The sequence below is a fragment of the Protobothrops mucrosquamatus genome, unplaced genomic scaffold (genome assembly GCF_001527695.2).
Source record: "Protobothrops mucrosquamatus isolate PMUCROS unplaced genomic scaffold, P.Mucros_1.0 scaffold_186, whole genome shotgun sequence".
Taxonomy (NCBI): domain Eukaryota; kingdom Metazoa; phylum Chordata; class Lepidosauria; order Squamata; family Viperidae; genus Protobothrops; species Protobothrops mucrosquamatus.
In genome coordinates, this window is record NW_015386262.1 from 881,384 (window position 1) to 899,887 (window position 18,504).

The 18,504-nt window shown below is 36.9% G+C and overlaps 1 protein-coding gene across 1 annotated transcript in view; it reads left to right on the forward strand.

The window, feature by feature from the left end:
- Window positions 1–11,939, forward strand: part of TCF7 (transcription factor 7) — a 146,053-nt gene extending 134,114 nt beyond the window's left edge. Inside the window, exons 11-13 of the mRNA XM_029285761.1 lie at window positions 3,333–3,381; window positions 5,517–5,589; window positions 9,701–11,939. Coding sequence (XP_029141594.1) covers window positions 3,333–3,381; window positions 5,517–5,589; window positions 9,701–10,019 — 441 coding nt within the window. The 3' untranslated portion in view covers window positions 10,020–11,939. The remainder of the gene's footprint in view (window positions 1–3,332; window positions 3,382–5,516; window positions 5,590–9,700) is intronic.
- The last annotated feature ends 6,565 nt before the right edge of the window (window positions 11,940–18,504 follow it).

Consider the following 18,504-nt stretch of genomic DNA (forward strand, 5'->3'; position numbering starts at 1 on the left):
GTAAAAATTTTATGACAAGTTTTAGTTCTGTGCTTTTCTTTTGAGAAAGTATTTTTTATACTCTCACTGGCAGATGATGCCCTCTTGTGGAAATAATGTTCTTGACATCTAAAAGCATGGTTTTGAATTTTTCATTGGCTACCTAGTGATAGGACTAGAATAGGAAAACAGTGCTGAAAAGAAATGAGACAGCCTTGGTATGATCCACTAGCCTCTCTTAACTCTCTCTTAACTATTCCTGCCCTATGAAATCTTCAAATTTTTTATAAGTCCAGAACTACACACCAAAGCTTCATGCTTTTAAAGTGGTCTGCCACTGGTTTTCCATTGAAAAACTTTGGCTTGAATGGTATAATTTGCAAGATTCAGATTCTGGGAAGATGGCTTCTTCTCGCCTTAATGCATTCCCTGCTCCTGGCCCTTCCTGCCAACATCCTGGATTGACTGTCTCCCCATCCATACTACTAGGCAGAATCTCCAGTGGTGAACATTTTGGAATGCAGGGGAAAAGGGGGGGAAATGCTTGTAAAATGCATTGATGGGAACTATTTTTCTCTATTCTCTCCTGACTGGCAGAGAAGCAGCAGCTGAACTTTAATGAAGTGTCTGATCAGATTTTATTTGAATGAAATGCAATCTGCAAGGCACTTAGGGAGCAGATCAAAACTCCCTGTGGGATAATAGTTGCCATCTTCATGTGCCAGGATGTTTGACTCAGGCTTCTAAAAGGAAACACACCCACATCCCATCACCATACACTTTTTACATATGGCATCTAGGAATACTTCCACCTTCTTTCCCTGATTTCAGTGTTGCAAAGAAAGCCCCATTTTTAGGCCTTGACTTGCCTTATGATTTGTAAGCACAATGGCTTTTCCAAATCAAGGCCATTGGTTTGCATTAAGAATGCCTGTCTGTATTTTGATTGTGTTTCCATTGTACAGCTGAAATGTAGTTTTGTGTCACAGTTTAAGCAGGGAGTTTTCCAGTTAGCAACAACCACCAACTTTGTTTTAATTGTGGGGTTTGGAAGTTTTGCAGTAACTTGGCCTCCTGATGCAAGCAAAATCAGTACTGTATGGGCAGAAGTGTGGGGAAAACACAATCTGGTTTGATTTTGCCTGCTTTCATCAGGGAAGTGGGTTTTTTGTGTCTAGTTAATGACAAACATATTTAAATGTTGTTTGAACTTAAAATGGAACAGTCTTTGTTTTGTCCAAAATTGCAGTTGCATCTCTGGCAGTTAAACAAAGGCTAAACATATTTACTCCAGAGTAAGTTATACTCATTGGGAGCTTAGCAAAATATCCTTTGGACTGGGCAGCCCAAACCTGCAAGTATTGTATGTCTTTCAAGCTGCTGGTGGTTACAGATTTTATACTCAAGAGAATGGAGGTTAATGCAATTAAGACATTAAGTTATGTTACCATGATACATATGAAATCACAAACAGGCCCTAGCTATAGGGCAGATGTCTTCATTTGTAAGCTGATTTGAAATAGTCTTGATTCTAAAGTTGAATATTTAAATATTGAATTATACTATTTTATTTTGTTATGCTCAACTAAAACTGAAACAAATTTCTTTCCATCCCATTACCTTCCCCATTTTGCTCCTGGATTATTTTAAAAGACTTTTTTTCCAGCAGATAAAAGTATTCTGTTTCATTGGGGGAGAAATTGTGCACCTGATGCAGATCAGCAGTGCCTCAGCATGCCTGCAAACAGAATCCTTTAGTTAGCCTGGCACAATCATCTTCTGCATTCAATACCAGCTACTTTTTTTCTCCATCTCTTCTGGAAGAAAACTGTTCAGTTTCAGAGTACCTCAAAAGTTGTGCATTTTTCTCTATCCAAATCAGGTGCAATGTGCCAGTTTATGCATTAGGCTTTAGCAGATTTGAAAATGGAAGTCTGTTAATCCTTTAAAAATCATGACAAAGTCAAATTGATCTCATTGAAACATCAGCTGTGATCTTAATATACAATGACTTTACTAGCAACTATGAGCTGCCAATAAAGAGGATATTGGGTGTCATCAAGAGACATGGACTACAAGCATTCCGCGACTTACAACAGTTCATTTAGTGACCGTTCAAAGTTACAACGGCACTGAAAAACGTGACTTATGACCATTTTTCAAAGTTACAACCTTTGCAGCATCCCCATGATCATGTGATTAAAATTCAGATGCTTGGCAACTGTTTCATATTGCTGTGTCCCAAGGTCATGTGATCACCTTTCACCACTTCTCACAAGCAAAGCCAATGGGGAAGCCAGATTCATTTAACAGCCGGGTTACTAACTTATCCACTGCAATGATTCACTTAACAACTGTGGCAAGAAAGGTCATAAAATGAGGCAAAACTCACTTAACAAATGTCTTATTTAACAACATAAATTTGGGGTTCAATTGTGGTCGTAAGTCGAGGACTACCTGTAGTGCAAAGCTTTGGTATCTGTTGCTGCAGGATACGGTTCTCAACTGTAATTATGATGGACAACTGAGGCACCAAGGTAGAAAGGTTTAGACAAGAAGTGTCCAGACTTCACAGAAAAGGGGGAGAGTTTTTTAGATCATTATTTTCTTCTGTGTGGCAGAGATCTCTCTCTGTTATGAGTATGGGTATATTCTTTATTAACCCAATGATCTCTTTTCCTGGAGCTGCTGCTATCAAACATCCTTCAGCTCCTTTAAAATACTGTATAGTTAGTTAAAACACCGCTTCCCAATGGTAGTCTAGATTCACATTGTTCATTATATAGGTGATTTTTGGTGGAGTAGAAAACTGAAGTCAAGTATTACAATCAGGGCCATAAGAATAACTGCATCTACCTACTCTATCTATCTATCTATCTATCTATCTGTCTATCTGTCTGTCATTGATCTCTATCTCTATTTATCATCTGTCATCTATCTATATCTATCTATGTCTATCATTTCTCTATATATACATACATATATACATACATACATATCCATATCCATATCCATAATCTATTTGCTGACCATCTCACTGTTACAGTGACCCTGAAGTCTTGGGGAAATTTTATCGTATTTTGAAAGTGAGAAGTGCTTTCCTTATGCATCTTTGGAGCACAGTCAGTAAGATCCAACATGCTGTGTTTGGATGACTTGGTGAATGGGGTCATCTCATTTTAGCAAATAAGGAATTTGAAAAACAAAATCTTTGGTGATAAAACTGCAGCAAACCAATTGGTGGGAGGGGAGCTATGTTGCATTAGTTCTTCACCAAATTCTTTTTCTAAACAAAACTAGCTTGTTTTGTTCAGTTTATGATTTATTTTCTCTTTCTCCTTTTTTAATCACAGGGAAAAAAGAAAAGACGAACAAGAGAAAAGCAGCAAGACTCCAATTCAGGTAAACCTGCTGGTGTAAAATCTAGCACATTATCTGATTATTGATGACCTCATTTACATTGGTAAGAAATTAGCCAAAACAGATTTCTTCCAGGATGTGTAACCATGGTTATTGGGACTATCTATGCTTTACTATCTGCACTAATCTTTCTAGCTTTGCCACTATCTACAATTATATATTTGTCTGCTATTCTGTGATGACAATATCAAGAGACCAAAAGTAACTAATTCATGTTAACCGCAATTTGACGTCAATTTAACTTAACAGTCTCTTTACATCAATTTAACTTAACAGTCTCTTTACATTTGTGGCTGTTTCAGTTTTTTTCAATAAAAAAATTAGGAAAGCCTAAGTTAAAACATTTATGAAACATTTGACTTCCAATCCAAAAGCCCATTTTTGCTGCAACTACCAAATATACAAAAGGAATCTTTTTAAGACCAAAGGGCTCCATATTTAAAAAAAATAAAAATAAAAAGCTATGGGTGATACATTACCAGGAAACTGAGTGGGTTCAAAGAGGAAAAAACATGTAAATAAAATAGATTTTAAAATAGATTAAATACAATTCTGCCTTGGCAATACTTGCCAGATCCTGTTTTTAATAACTAAATATCTATATTGTGGGAAAGTAGATTTTATGGTGTATGCTTTTCCTTTATAATCAATTAAAATTGCTATTTTTAAAACGTATATAGGAACTTTCAATCAGCACAAATAGTTAACAAGCATGATGCCTGTAACAGTAATAACAGTTTCTAAGAAGGATATAAAACCTTAACAGACATATTCTCATATATGCTTTTTAATATTAGTTTCTCCTTAAAATTAGTTTTCATGTATTAAAATGTAATGAATCCATTTTGTCATTAGATAGAACATTTGGTAAGATGCCAATGAAAAAGATGAATTCCAAAATATTTCTTAAATTTAATTTATATTAAGCACATTTTAAATATTAAATTCATTCTGGATAATGAACATTGGTCAATTTCTCTTTACATGATTCTTGAGCCCTTTTAAAAAAGAAGAGTAAAAGTAAAAATTATTTCCAAATCTTCAATAGCAAGAAGAAAGTTCTCTGAGTGCCCCAACCAAAGCTTTTGGAATGTAAGTTTCCCATACATACTGTAATATTGGCTACTGTCTCATATACCTTTGTTCTAGCAATCACAAAATTGTCTAGGTCTCAAATGTTTGATACATGAGCTTGGAATCCAAACAACGGATTCCTATAGAAATTTCCTGAGGCAGCCATATTTTGGGGGGACTAAGCATCCATGAGCTGAAAAATGTCTACAGAAAAGCTCCATCAAGCAGAAGTACTATAAACCCATGTGAAAGCTATGTGTCTAGCTAGCAGATGATCTCTTGCACCACCAGATGCTGCCTCAATCACAATGGCTGGGTGGGCTGGATCTCCAAGAGGTATTGTTCAGCAACATCTGGAGGGTTACACTCCTACTTCTGATCTAGACTGTAGCTAAGTATCATTAATTTCTAAGTGATTTCTTGCTTTTATTCCCCTAACCCAGGGGTAGGCAACCTTGGCTCTTTTATGACTCGTGGACTTCAACTCCCAGAATGGCTGGCTCAGGAATTCTGGGAGTTGAAGTCCACGAGTCATAAAAGAGCCAAGGTTGCCTACCCCTGCCCTAACCTGTTTAGCAATAAGGACTTAGCATATAGGATATCATTAAGTTGCTTCTCCATGGGGAAGAATATAACAAAATTCTAATATAAAAAACAGACCTGCTTGCTTGTTCGACAGAATTTCCGATCTAATCAAACCTAAAGGGCTTTTTCAAATATTCTCTAAAAATGCATAGGTTGAAAGACAAAAGTGACCAAAATAAAATAAAAGAATAAAACCCTAGTATTTTATACTAGTGGATCTGCAATTTATTTTCTTAATCATTGCATTCGTGGCTCTATCAAATCTATTTGTTTAACACTCACTTTTTTGGGGGAAAAGATGATGCTAGTAGACATTTATGTGAAGAATTGAGTTTACATGGCCTGTTTAGTTTTGTCTTCAGCAGCTAAATCGACGTTGCATCTTTTCTTTCTTCTCCTGCTCTTGCTGCTGTTTGTGCCTCTGCCTTGCCCATTCAATACGCATGCTCCTTGTTCAGATCCTGCCTCTCCTAAGAAATGCAGAGCTCGTTTTGGCCTCAACCAACAAATGGACTGGTGCGGCCCATGCAGGTGTGTATCAGGAACTTTCGCTTTGCGGCCTTGTTTCTTACCACAAACCTGGTTGTTCTCTATTTTGATTTATCTCTCTTGCATCATTTCTGTAGCTGCCTTTTCTAACTCTACTAATGGTGCTGCTTAGGCTTACTCTCAATTTTGCACATGCTCCGTTTGTGCGACCTACCGATGCTTTCTGCATTTAAGGCTGAAGAGAGAAATTAGTAAAATATCTTAGCGTAGTATATGGGGAGGGCGGGAACTTTTTTAATTAGAATGGTATACAGAAAAATGATTAAATTTTTGGAAAAGGGTATCAGATTTATTTAAAATGGACTAAAGATAAAAGTGGCAAACTATCAGATTACTTTTTCATGAATCAGCAACCAAAACCTACCGACAGGTACTATATGCCCTTCCTTGCCAATTGCCAATCCAAACAGTATGGCTTCTATGGGCTTTTTAACATGTGGTCCTCCACGATTCTCTCTCTTCTTAGTAGTCCTTTAATAAAAATGACTCCTGCTCCTTAGAATTTTTATTAAGGAAGCGATGACATGTATTATTCTTGGTATCAGTTGATTTCAATACTTATGCATCAACAGTTCCCTACAACTAGTTGTTTTAGTTTCTTATCCTGGCAAATGAAGCAATATGTGGCGGAAGATAATGTAAACATACGGTCCCCACTTTTTTCTTCCAGAACAGATTCAGACTATTTTTAAAATAATGAATGGAAAAAAAAGTTGTAACACAGGGCTCTTCAAAGATGGGCTTTAATACAGACAGAACTTCCCAATATTTATTTATTTGGGGAGGGGGTAGGATTGCTACGCAAGATATGATTCTGCAAGTGTAATACAAACCTAATGGCTTCCATTTACGATAGGAACAGTAACAAAGAAGTAATCTGTAAACCAAAGTCTATTTGAGAGATACTGTAACACAGAAAAGGAAGAACACGAGCCTTCAAACTTTGAGCAGGGTCAACAATCCTGGTTCAGATCCTTCCTTTCCCATGGAAACCAGCACTGATAAAAGAGTATCTACTCACTTCTCCCATAATAACAGTGTTATCTTGCTTTTATTTAGAATAGAGGACAATTTATTTTTCACACTCTTGTCATACTATTGATGGCTCTCAGTACTTTTCTTTGAATTTGGAGAGCTACTTAGCCCTAAGGAAAACTTCAGTGCTCTTTGGAAGCACAATGTCAGGATGTTTATTCTAGATTTGGGAAATCATGGATCTAAAATCATGTTCTCTCAGCCCAACCTGATTTTACCCGATTTGTTGATTCAAGCAATCTGAATCCTCCAATTAAATATAGAATGTTTACTTTGATGATTGGTATATTTCTTTCAATGCTGGTTTATTGAGCAAAGGAATTCAATACATAATGGCTTCTGTAACAATGTGCAATGGTTGCATCATGTCTACCTAGCCATCAGAACACTGAACTTCTAGGGGAAAAAACCCTTCAATATTCATTCTGATCTTATTTGCTATTAAATGTTTTCTTTTATAAATGGTATCCATATAGAATACGTTATCAATTAATGTTCAAGACTAGAAACAATAGTGAACTTCTCTAGCAATACAAATATGGCACTCTTAACTTTTCTTTCTGAATATATTTATACTGAGGTAAGAATTAACATTTTGCTTGTAGTGAACACTGATTCCAGATTAACAAAAGTAGTTGAGCTGCATCTTTGAAGCTAATTCCTTACCTCCTCTTCTAAAATGTGATGCACAAACCAATTTGCATATCTGAAAGGGAGCAGGATAGTGATAATGTCTAGATAGGCAGCACAGTTGGATCTTTGTTGTTGTTAGTTGCGAAGTCGTGTCGGATCCATCGCGACTCCATGGACAACGTTCCTCCAGGCCTTCCTGTCCTCTACCATCTTCTGGAGTCCATTTAAGCTCACGCCTACTGCTTCAGTGACTCCATCCAGCCACCTCATTCTCTGTCTCATCCCCTTCTTCTACTGCCCTCAATCTTTCCCAGCATTAGGCTCTTCTCCAGTGAGTCCTTCCTTCTCATTAGGTGGCCAAAGTATTTGAGTTTCAACTTTAGGATCTGGCCTTCTAAAGAGCAGTCAGGGTTGATCTCCTACTGCAATTCAAATCCTTGGCTTACTGGTTTATCTTTCCCCAAAATAATAACGAGTCTACAAATTTTCAAATGTGGCATTCCCTTGAGGTTGTTTCACAATGCAGTAAAAACCTCCAACTTTTAAGACAATTGTTCCATTTCAGTCTGTTTTAGACTCCCTCTCTTCATACTCCCAAAGAGCTTGAGTTATGAATGTGGGCTGAGAAGAATCTTCTTTGGCAAGGCCTGTGAGAGAAGATCGAGAGTGCCTTCTCAACACAGGGTAGACATCTCCTACCATAGGCTGAAAGAATACAGCAGAGCATTATCCAGTGTATCCTAGGCAGAGGCACCCAGTGGCACCATTGGCCTACTTGTTCTTCTCAAGATAATTGGCCAGGAGCATTCCCCAGCAGGTGCTAAATACGTCAGACAGGTGTGAGCAAGGTGCATCACCACTCACCTGTCCTGACACATGCTTGTCAGACTTTTTGACAGCCAATGCCAAAGGGATTTGAAGTGAAATTGCCACCAGTTCTTCCCATGTTGGTCAACAGTCCACAGATGTGTGGCTGGCTGGCATCAATTGTTCAACTCTCCAAGGTATAATGGCCAAAATATCACAATTACTCCCCCTACTTTCTTTTTGCATTCATAAGCTGAAAATTCTCAGATTGAAGTGTTTTGAAGCTGGCCACTTTTATTGCATGCTGCAAAGAACTCTGTTGTATTGGTCAAAATTAACCTGTTTGGAAAACCTTTATGTACCAAGAGGGCTCAGATAGACTGGCTGTGGTGTCTGCTACAGAACTGCCTAGAATATATCCATCGTAGGGTTGCACCATTGATCCACTCCCATAAGCTGAAGACTTTCCAGGCTACATAGCTTCATTGCATGCTATACTAGGCAATTTTGAAGTTGTCTGGCAGAAAATCCATCAACTAATCCTGGGTGGAAAGACTGAGAGAGTCCATTTCCCACAGCCTGTGCTCTCAAACAGTGGTTTGAGAGCACATAAATAGCTTAATCAAGGTGAATTAGATTGCATTTTCAGTGAAAATGAATTTGTTTGCTTTCACAGTTCAAGCCTGATTGTCAAAATAAATATTTAATGATTTGCCCAAGCTGTAATGGAAATATGCAGAACTGCAATGGAAAATATAAGATTATAGCTTTGAAATTAATGTGACATCCTTTGTTAGTCAAGCTAGTCAATGAATTGTAATTACTTCATACTCAAGGAAGCAGAATAATTTCTGAAATATGCTCAAGTATGGACAGAGCATCCTTAGAATTACCCCTGCCAAAACCACTACTCATCTCTAATTTTTGGGGGGAAGATGCCTTTGACTCCTGTAACTGTTGGACAAGTCCCTGCAGTTTTTAGACAAGATTTCAAGTGGTTTGCTATTGCTTCTTTTCAAGGGTTGAGAAAAAATATTGATCCAAAGTCATCCAGTTGGCTTCATGCCTAAGGTGGGACTAGAACTCATGGTCTCCGGGTTTTAGTCCATTTCTAGTTTCTAACCACTATACCCAACTTAAAACATGTTCTGTTCTCCACACAAGTCCTAAAACTAAATAAAGAAAACCCAATTAAATGACTGACTCAAAACATTATACTTGTTATTTATTGGGAATTATCCAAATCTACATATCTCTGTGTGGCTTTTTTTTTTTTTTTTTGCTTTTAGTAACCCCTTGGAGAGCAATAACCATAACTAAACTTTTCTGATAACTTTTTATCTGTTTTGCTCATCGGCTTGGAGAAATTTTAGCAGTTTTACAGTTACACCTCCATCTAGTGGTAAAAAATACAACTTGACAGTAAGTTGTTTTTTTAAAAAAAATGCTTCTTACAAAAACTTGAGTGGTAGAAGTTAAGAACGAATATGTTTTTCTGTCTAAATGCTTGTTCCTTAGACACTATACTTGTATGACATGCTATAATGGTTTCATTTTTTAAAATATGACCTTGTAAATTCACCCTTTATTTACAGATAACTCTCTTCACTGTTCTTAGGAGGAAAAAGAAGTGCATTCGGTACCTACAAGGAAAAGGACACTGCTCCAGCCCAGTTTCTTCCAATGGAAGTACTATAGATTCCCCTCCCTCCCCTTTGGATGTGCTCCAGTGTACATCCCCTGCTTTTATTCCAAACAAGCTCGCTGCTCCTGCTGATCTTATACACCAAAACCAAGCCAATCCTTCTCCTTTATCTGCACATCTCAAAACTGCTACAAGCACATCGGGACTTCCTTCTAAATGTTCAACAGTGCCTCATAAATCCATAGTGCCAAGTGAATCCTCAGGGTGCAATATGGTATCAATAGGAACATAGTAGTAATGTGACAATAAGGCGCACAGATTCATCAGGCACTTTGCTGATTGGTTCTGCTGCATACAGAAGCTACAGAGAGACAACTTCAGCGTGCCATCAAATGGTAGTCTTAAAGTCAGTCAAAAGCCAAATCAGAAAACAACAATACTGCAGCACTAAAAGTGTTGTCTAAAGTAAGGACATCAACAGTCTCTTTGAAAAGTATGAAGATAAACTTAATTCTGGTCAGTAACTGAATTACTTAATTCCTTTTCCAACTGAGATAAAAACAAAATACACTGATTTAATTGCAGATGAGAGGTGCTACAAACATTAAGGCATTTATTAAACTATTATAGTCAAAGTCCTGAGTTTCAGCCATCCAACAGATATTACACATTACAAAACCAGTATTGAGTGACAAGCTCAAACGTTCCACAGAAAAAGTATAAAGCAACTTGTAAGAAACTAAAATATTTAATTATGCCTCATCTTTGGGATCAAGGAATGATGGCATTAATAAATGTTTAATCCAGCAGCTTTATTAGGTGATAAAATAGGAGAAAACATTGGCTGTGAAAGTCTGTCTAGTATTCCAGACATAGGGCTGTGTGCATCACAATTTTTTAGCTGTAAAGATTTTTTTATGCTATCTACTGTAAAATATGCAAAACTCAAAAATACTTATTTTTCACAGGTTACCGTGCTTTTGCTATGTAATGAATGGGAAATAAGAAAACGATATAAGTTGTGCCTCTATAATCACTAAAAAATTACTCTGCAGTCTTTGTGGCTTTTTAAAAGCTTGCCAAGATATACCCACCATCTCTTCCAAGCCAATTGTGATAGCACACTCTGCCTATAGAGTCATTTCTACAACTGCAATATTGAAGCCTAGTCATATTCTTCATTCTCTCTATCCCTTTTGTCCGTTCTACAGGGAAGATATTTATTTGAAAGTTATACGTTTCCCCAGAGCCCAATTCATTTTCAGTGCTAAGTAAAGTTGATTGCTTTGAACTTTAACCATGTAATCAACACAGATGGTCCCTTTCTGGTGCTTACTTTAGGGATGGTAGTTTTCTCAGAGGACAAATTTAGAGTCACACATTGATACCAACCAATCCCAACATACTGAGATAACATCAATGGAAGTACTGAGCTACTGGACAAAGGATAGGAAAATTCATAATGTGGAGTAACTGAAATGGGTGAGTCACTTCATTATCAATGATAAAGTAGATCCCTATCACCTTTACAATGGTATTTCAACAAACCCTACATTAACCTTTCTGGAAATCAAAGGAAGGTTGCAAAATAACAGCCCTGAAGAGTTTGCAACCCACTTCTCTAACTTTATGGGCTTGAAACTAAACCACTTCACTCCATATGAAAGGACCTTAATACATCTGAACATGGGTGTTAGCATTAACATGACTGGCTAGCATGGACAAAGAATATATAATTCCCTTTTTTTTTTCTAATGTGGCATGAACTGACATTAAAACCTATCAATTCACCACTCGTAGAGCATGACAGATTACTAGCCCAAACACGTCTCTTGCAGAACTTGTGAGCAAATGAATGATTAGTGGTTTCTCTTATAATACATCTTAAGCTCACTGCTGTAATCACTGTTAGGATAGATGAATCAAAAGTACCTTTTTCAATCAACAAAACTTGTAACTAAGGCAATCTCATAAAAATCTAGCCTTTATTTGGAATAAGATATTTTTCAATTAAAGACTGATTTTGCATTACTTTTTTCATCTCTTTTTTTTAACTAAAGCTCTATTCTGAAATATTCTTAGACAATTTTTTACTGTTTATGATATCTCCTTGGGCAAAATCCAATATTGCACAGGTGGAAGATGGCTTGCACAATGAATTATTCTCTTGTGCTATCACTCAATCCCTCCCAGAACAGATGTGGTGGGGGAGTGGGGGTGGGGAGGAAATGTAGGCTGAAGAGAACAGAAGAATTGTCTCCCTCCCTCTTTTCCTAACACCATTCCGTAACTAAAAAGGGCAGCACCAGATTCCATTCTACGTAAGAACAGCAGTAGCAATACAATACACTCTGATGAAAAGACAATTTGAACCTTTGATTGAACCAAGTTCTGCTCTCACTGCAATTTATTGCTATGCCAGTTTTTCAGATTCATATGGAGTATTTTTCTGTAAGTGTATTAATAAACAACATATTTTTTCAGGTCTTATATTTAACAACATAAAGTATACATCTATGACAATTCATATTTGCCTTCTTCCCTATTTTGATGGCTTCTCTGCTCTATCTGAACACGCACAGCCCAGGCGAAAATTATTGTTGGTTAAAACCTGAAATAAATTCATATTTCACTAGTGAGAGTAAAATAAGAGGAAAATCTGAATACTTATCCATTGTATCGAGCTTGCTGCTTGTTTTTTTTAATTGAGCAACATGAAGCTTAGTAAAGAATGCAGTGTAGAACAAGCATTCTACATTAGCATGTTCATTCTTTAACTGTCTTTTATTGAAGAAACCATATATTGAATCCTTAAGAAATAAAAGTTTAGAAAAGGCTACCTCTATAGGAACAAAAAGCAAGAAAAAAACTGATTCAGGCAAATCAAATAGAAGTATTTTTACATGCAAGCTAACACACAAAGTTAAGTACGCAATTTGCAGTGTTGAGGAGCATACAGCACATTTCCCATAGTACTTTATTCTGCGGCAATGAGAGGAAACTGCTTCCGATTTTCCCCACTTCTCTCTCTTGAGAAGGAAAACAGAAATTTCTGGGGAATGAGGAATCAGTCAATTACAGCTTTAAATCAGTATAAATAATGGTAGGGGCAGTCTACAACTTCAAATTAATAATTATTTAACTGTAGACCTACATTTGATACGGACTGAGAAAAGTCCTTCATTGACCTCATTTTTTTCAGACTCCAACCATAGTTAACTTCTAACATTCTTTTCCTTCCATTTTCAGCAAGATTAGAAAGAGACAGTAATGCTGACAGGTTACAGTTTGAAAGTAGTGAGTAAGCTGACCATAAATGAATCAAAGGTAGAATTGCAGGTTGATCCTCCTAATACTTGCATGATGTTCTCATTCAAGTATCTTAGGAACTGAAGGGAAACAAGAAGAAAAGTGATTCCTAATCTGAATTTTTGGAATGCTATCAGAAACCTCATTAAACCAAGAATAGATAAGCCATAGTCTCTCAGCCACTTTTTTTAGCCATCTGACTTAACCATCCAATATAATAATATGACTGCTAAGAACAGCTGGTAGTATTTTTCCCCATCTTTAGGGCAAAAACTCACCAAAAATATAGTATAAATCCTAAAATAATTCAGCTTCAAAAACTTATCAGAGTTGGGAAAATCCCAGCCCACATACATATAAGAATTTTACTTTATTTTACTTTATTTGTGCCTTTGAGTTAGCTTTGATCTACAAAACTACACAAACAAGTCCATGCAGTTTTCTTGTGAACATTTTTCAGAAGTGGTTTGCCATTGCATTCATCCTAGGGCCGAGAGACTGTGACTGGCACTAAGTCACAGTTGATGTTGTCTTTCACAGTAGGACTAGAACAGAGTCTCCCAGCTTGCAGCCAATACCTTTAGCCATACATGAAATAGTCCTCCTGTAAAACCTTTAGTAACCCATGGAAAACTAGATGTGCCTTTTGGCATCAAAAAATTGCCCAAACCTGATTTCAAGTCTATGGTATGCACTTCCCTAGAATATCATCATTTTGAAATTTTATTCTTTAAAATGTTATACTTGATTTCTTCTTCCAGAAAGGGTCACCCAATCAATCGTTCAGAGGAACTCTGAAATTAGTGAAAGCCTCCTGAACCCAATGATATAAACAGAGCTCATAAAGAGGCACTTCTGCATTTGCACCTACAATCAGATGAGTCCATAACTAGATGTGCAAAAATGGAACTGAATTAACTATTCAATCAGCATGATTATCATTTATGTAACTAGGAAGATAAGCTATTTTAGTCAAGAGTAGAGCAGTCACAAGAATTTAGAAACATTTAAAAACAATCGAGATTCCAAAAATGCAAGTTATCACTTAAATGCCAAAAAGAGATGCTTAAAAACGCTATATTAAATTTTCTGTATTTTATCTTCCCTCGCTGTGTAAAATGAAAGCTTTGATCATGGTGTTTTACTCATGAGTTAAATGGTATACACAGCAAGTGCCGTTTTAATGCCACTATTTGCTTTTCTGAAGAGACTGAATGTACCATGTCATGGAAATTTAACTGTAATAAGCCACAAAAAAATCTCTGTAAGTATGTAGCAGGGGAAAATTTCTCTCATTTGTACAATTATCATCTGGAGATTTGTTTTGTTTTTTAAATCTTGAATTTGTTTTGCTTCTTTGTTTAAAATTTGTTTATGGCTTTATAAATAAAAGTGATCTACCAGATTGTCCATTCAAAAATGGGTAACTGGGGACTATAATCCTATAAACAATGTTATATTTTGTATGCGTGTGTGTGTGTGTGTGTGTGTGTGTGTGTGTGTGTGTGCGCATTTCCATATATTATAAAAATATGTGTATATGACAGTTTATGAAGAAAACCAATGAGCCACAATAATTTTAGATTCATCAACCATTCAAATTTAAAACTGAACATTTAGCACCTTATCTAACAGCATTAAAAGGACTTTATTCTTAAATACAGTGTGCATTAACTGCAATCAAAACTTCAATCAACACCAGCATCTTAAGTGCATAAATCAACAATGCTAGATTTAGTTAGCCACTTGCAGACAGTGCAAGTGGCAGTGAAAATTGATCATTCTATTTTCTTTAAAATTTCTTTATTTTCTTCCTACAAAAAATATATATGCTATTTCAGGGACAGAGGTTTCCCTCAAGTGGATAGGGCTATACCAGTTGAGAGAAAAGCTGCAATTATGTTAAATCTAATAAAGGCACTATAGGTGCAACATACAGAAGGTGTCTGATTTTGCTGTCTGATTTTGTGTGAGCTCCCCTCTTATTCACTATACATGTACAATACTGTATCAGCTGTGATCTTCAACTTTGAGTGAAGTACATGAAGTAAATATCTCCAACTATTTTAAAGTGATATTTCACTAATTTATATTATTCAATGCTCAGACTGTTTCCTATAGTTAAACTGTGTCTCCCCAAATGAGGCTGTAGCCACCATCAAAGAGAAAGCCATTGTTTTCCATTTGAAAGGGCCCAGTTGAATAGCATTCTTCAAATGGCTAAAACAGATTGGGTCTCATTTTTGCATCAGCCATTATTAGAAGGCAAATGGCGCCTTCAAGCCAACGTTGACTCCTAGTAACTGCCTGGATTGCAATTTTCTTGGCAAGATTTTCTGAAGTGTTTTGCCATGAGTTTCTCTGTAGGGCTCAGAGAACCCGACTGGATCCAAAGTCACCCAGCTAGTTTCATACCTAAGATAGAACTAGAACTTACATAGTTTATACCCTGGTGCCTTAACCACTACTGTATATGAAACTGGTGGGTAAAAACACCTAGCCTAAGTTTCCCCTTAAGATTAAAAGAGAAATACCATCTTGGGAGACAGTCCCTAACTTTTCTTCAGGGCAAGGGAGTGAAAAACAAATTAGGTGAACAGCTGTTCTTCATTGATGAAAAAGACTAGGGTAATTTGCCAAAGTGCATTCTGTGAGATGACAGCCAGCCACACTGCTTTGATCTCAGTTCTCAGACAGCAATGTAGAAGGAAGGAACTAGCATAATTATGAACAGAACTAAGTTTTTGAAACTGAAAGACAAACAATACACATTTTTGAAATCTATAGGGAAGTCTCCATTACTGCTCTTTTGGGCTCTAAGTTTTTGGGCTCTAAGTTCTCTGCCCTTCTTGTTTATATAGCCAAGCATGGATTTCACCCAAATTTCCAGACAAATGCTACAGTGAGGGGGGGGAAATTATTTGATCCCCTGATTTTGTACGTTTGCCCACTGATAAAAAAATGATCAGTCTATAATTTTAATGGTAGGTTTATTTTAACAGAGAGAGACAGAATAACAAAAAAATCCAGAAAAACACATTTCAAAAAAGGTATAAATTGATTTGCATTTTAATGAGTGAAATAAGTATTTGATCCCCTATCAATAAGCAAGATTTCTGGCTCCCAGGTATCTTTTATACAGGTAATGAGTTGAGATTAGGAGCACTCTCTTAAAGGGAGTGCTCCTAATCTCAGCTTGTTACCTGTATAAAAGTCATCTGTCCACAGAAGCAATCAATCAATCAGATTCCAATGTTGCCACCATGGCCAAGACCAAAGAGCTGTCCAAGGATGTCAGGGACAAGATTGTAGACCTACACAAGGCTGGAATGGACTACAAGACCATCACCAAGCAGCTTGGTGAGAAGGTGATAACAGTTGGTGCAATTATTTGCAAACAGAAGAAATACAAAATAACTTTCAATCTCCCTCAGTCTGGGGCTCCATGCAAGATCTCATCTTGTGGAGTTAAATGATCATGAGACCGGTGAGGAATCAGCCCAGAACTACATGGGAGGATCTTGCCAATGATCTCAAGGCAGCTGGGACCATAGTCACCATAAAAACAATTGTAACACACTACATCGTGAAGGACTGACATCCTGCAGCACCCCCACAAGGTCCCCCTGCTCAAGAGAGCACATATACAGGCCTGTCTGAAGTTTGACAATGAACGTCTGAATGATTCAGAGGAAAACTGGGTGAAAGTATTGTGGTCAGATGAGACCAAAATAGAGCTCTTTGGCATCAACTCAACTTGCCGTGTTTGGAGGAGGAATGCTGCTTATGACTCCAAGAACACCATCCCCACCATCAAACATGGAGATGGAAACATTATGCTTTGGGAGTGTTTTTTCCTAAGATGAAAGGACAACTTCACCGCATAAAAGGGACGATGGATGGGGCCATGTACAATCAAATCTCCTTCCCTCAGCCAGGGCACTGAAAATGGGTCGTGGATGGGTATTCCACCATGGCAATGACCCAAAACACACAGCCAAGGCAACAAAGGAGTGGCTCAAGAAGAAGCACATTAAGGTCCTGGAGTGGCCTAGCCAGTCTCCAGACCTTAATCCCATAGAAAATCTGTGAAGGAAACTGAAGGTTCAAGCTGCCAAACGTCAGCCTAGAAACCCTAATGACTTGGAGAGGATCTGCAAAGAGGAGTGGGACAAAATCCCCCGAGATGTGTGCAAACCTGATGGCCAACTACAAGAAAATCTGACATCTGACCCTTGCCAACAAGGGTTTTTGCAACCAAATACTAAGTCATGTTTTGCGAAGGGGTAAATACTTATTTCACTCATTAAAATGCAAATCAATTTATAACTTTTTTGAAATGTGTTTTTCTAGATTTTTTTTGTTATTCTCACTTTGTTATTCTCACTGTTAAAATAAACCTACCATTAAAATTATAGACTGATCATTTCTTTCTCAGTGGGCAAACATACAAAATCAGCAGGGATCAAATAATTTTTTCCCTCACTGTAATTCCTATCAAGGCAATAATCTCAGTTCTCCTTACTAATTGCTCCTTTATAACAGCTGAACAAAGAGAGTGACTGAAAAGGATTTGTGTTACCTTTTTTTACAACAGAACACTGCTATCATCTGAAAACAGATTCCAATGCTACCCCCATGCTAGGCTCAGTAGGCTGCCCAAGTGTGTTCTGAGACAGTACCTTGAAAATGGCAGTGTATGTATACGAAGATAGAACATTTAAGGCACAGAGGTAGAAGTGGATGGATTGGAATGGAGACTTTGTCCAGAAACTAAGATTCCATTGCTGTCACATTTTTTATTGTTTTGTTTTTGTTTTTTCATCATCCTCTCATCTAATTGTATATGTTGAAAAGAGATAAATTCTAAAACTCCATTACTCATTTTATCCTCACTAGATTCTTCAACTGAAACTTATAGTGGTGTTTGAACTATTTTGTAGGAAATACACTTATTTTTATATTAAAATATTACTAGTGATTAATCTTTTTGGCAACCGTTTTATTGAAAAATGTCTTTATTACTTCTGATAATGACCAAATTTGTGAAATTGCCCAGTATATGCACTTTGTTATGCATAGTTAAATGTTAAAATTCTGTATTGTACATTAAATGCTTAAGCTCATCACTGATCTTTAAATATTTAACTTTTATTCTACCTAGTGTTCATACAGAAAATGTGGGGGGGGGGTGCTTATTACATTATTTATTACATCTCTCTCCTCTAACCCCTAAACGGAATCACAAAGAATGAAAAAAATACTCAGCTACTGGCAAGTGTTATGATCTTAATACATATCACCACTCAGCGTGCAGTGACAAATCACTGCAATCTGATGTCATGTTTCTGATAGCTATAAGGAAATACTGAAACCGATATTAACTGTCCAAGAATTTTTTTTTTAGAAATCTACTTTTGGTCAAAACGGAAATTTTTATTAGTTTTAAAAATAGGTACATACCAAAT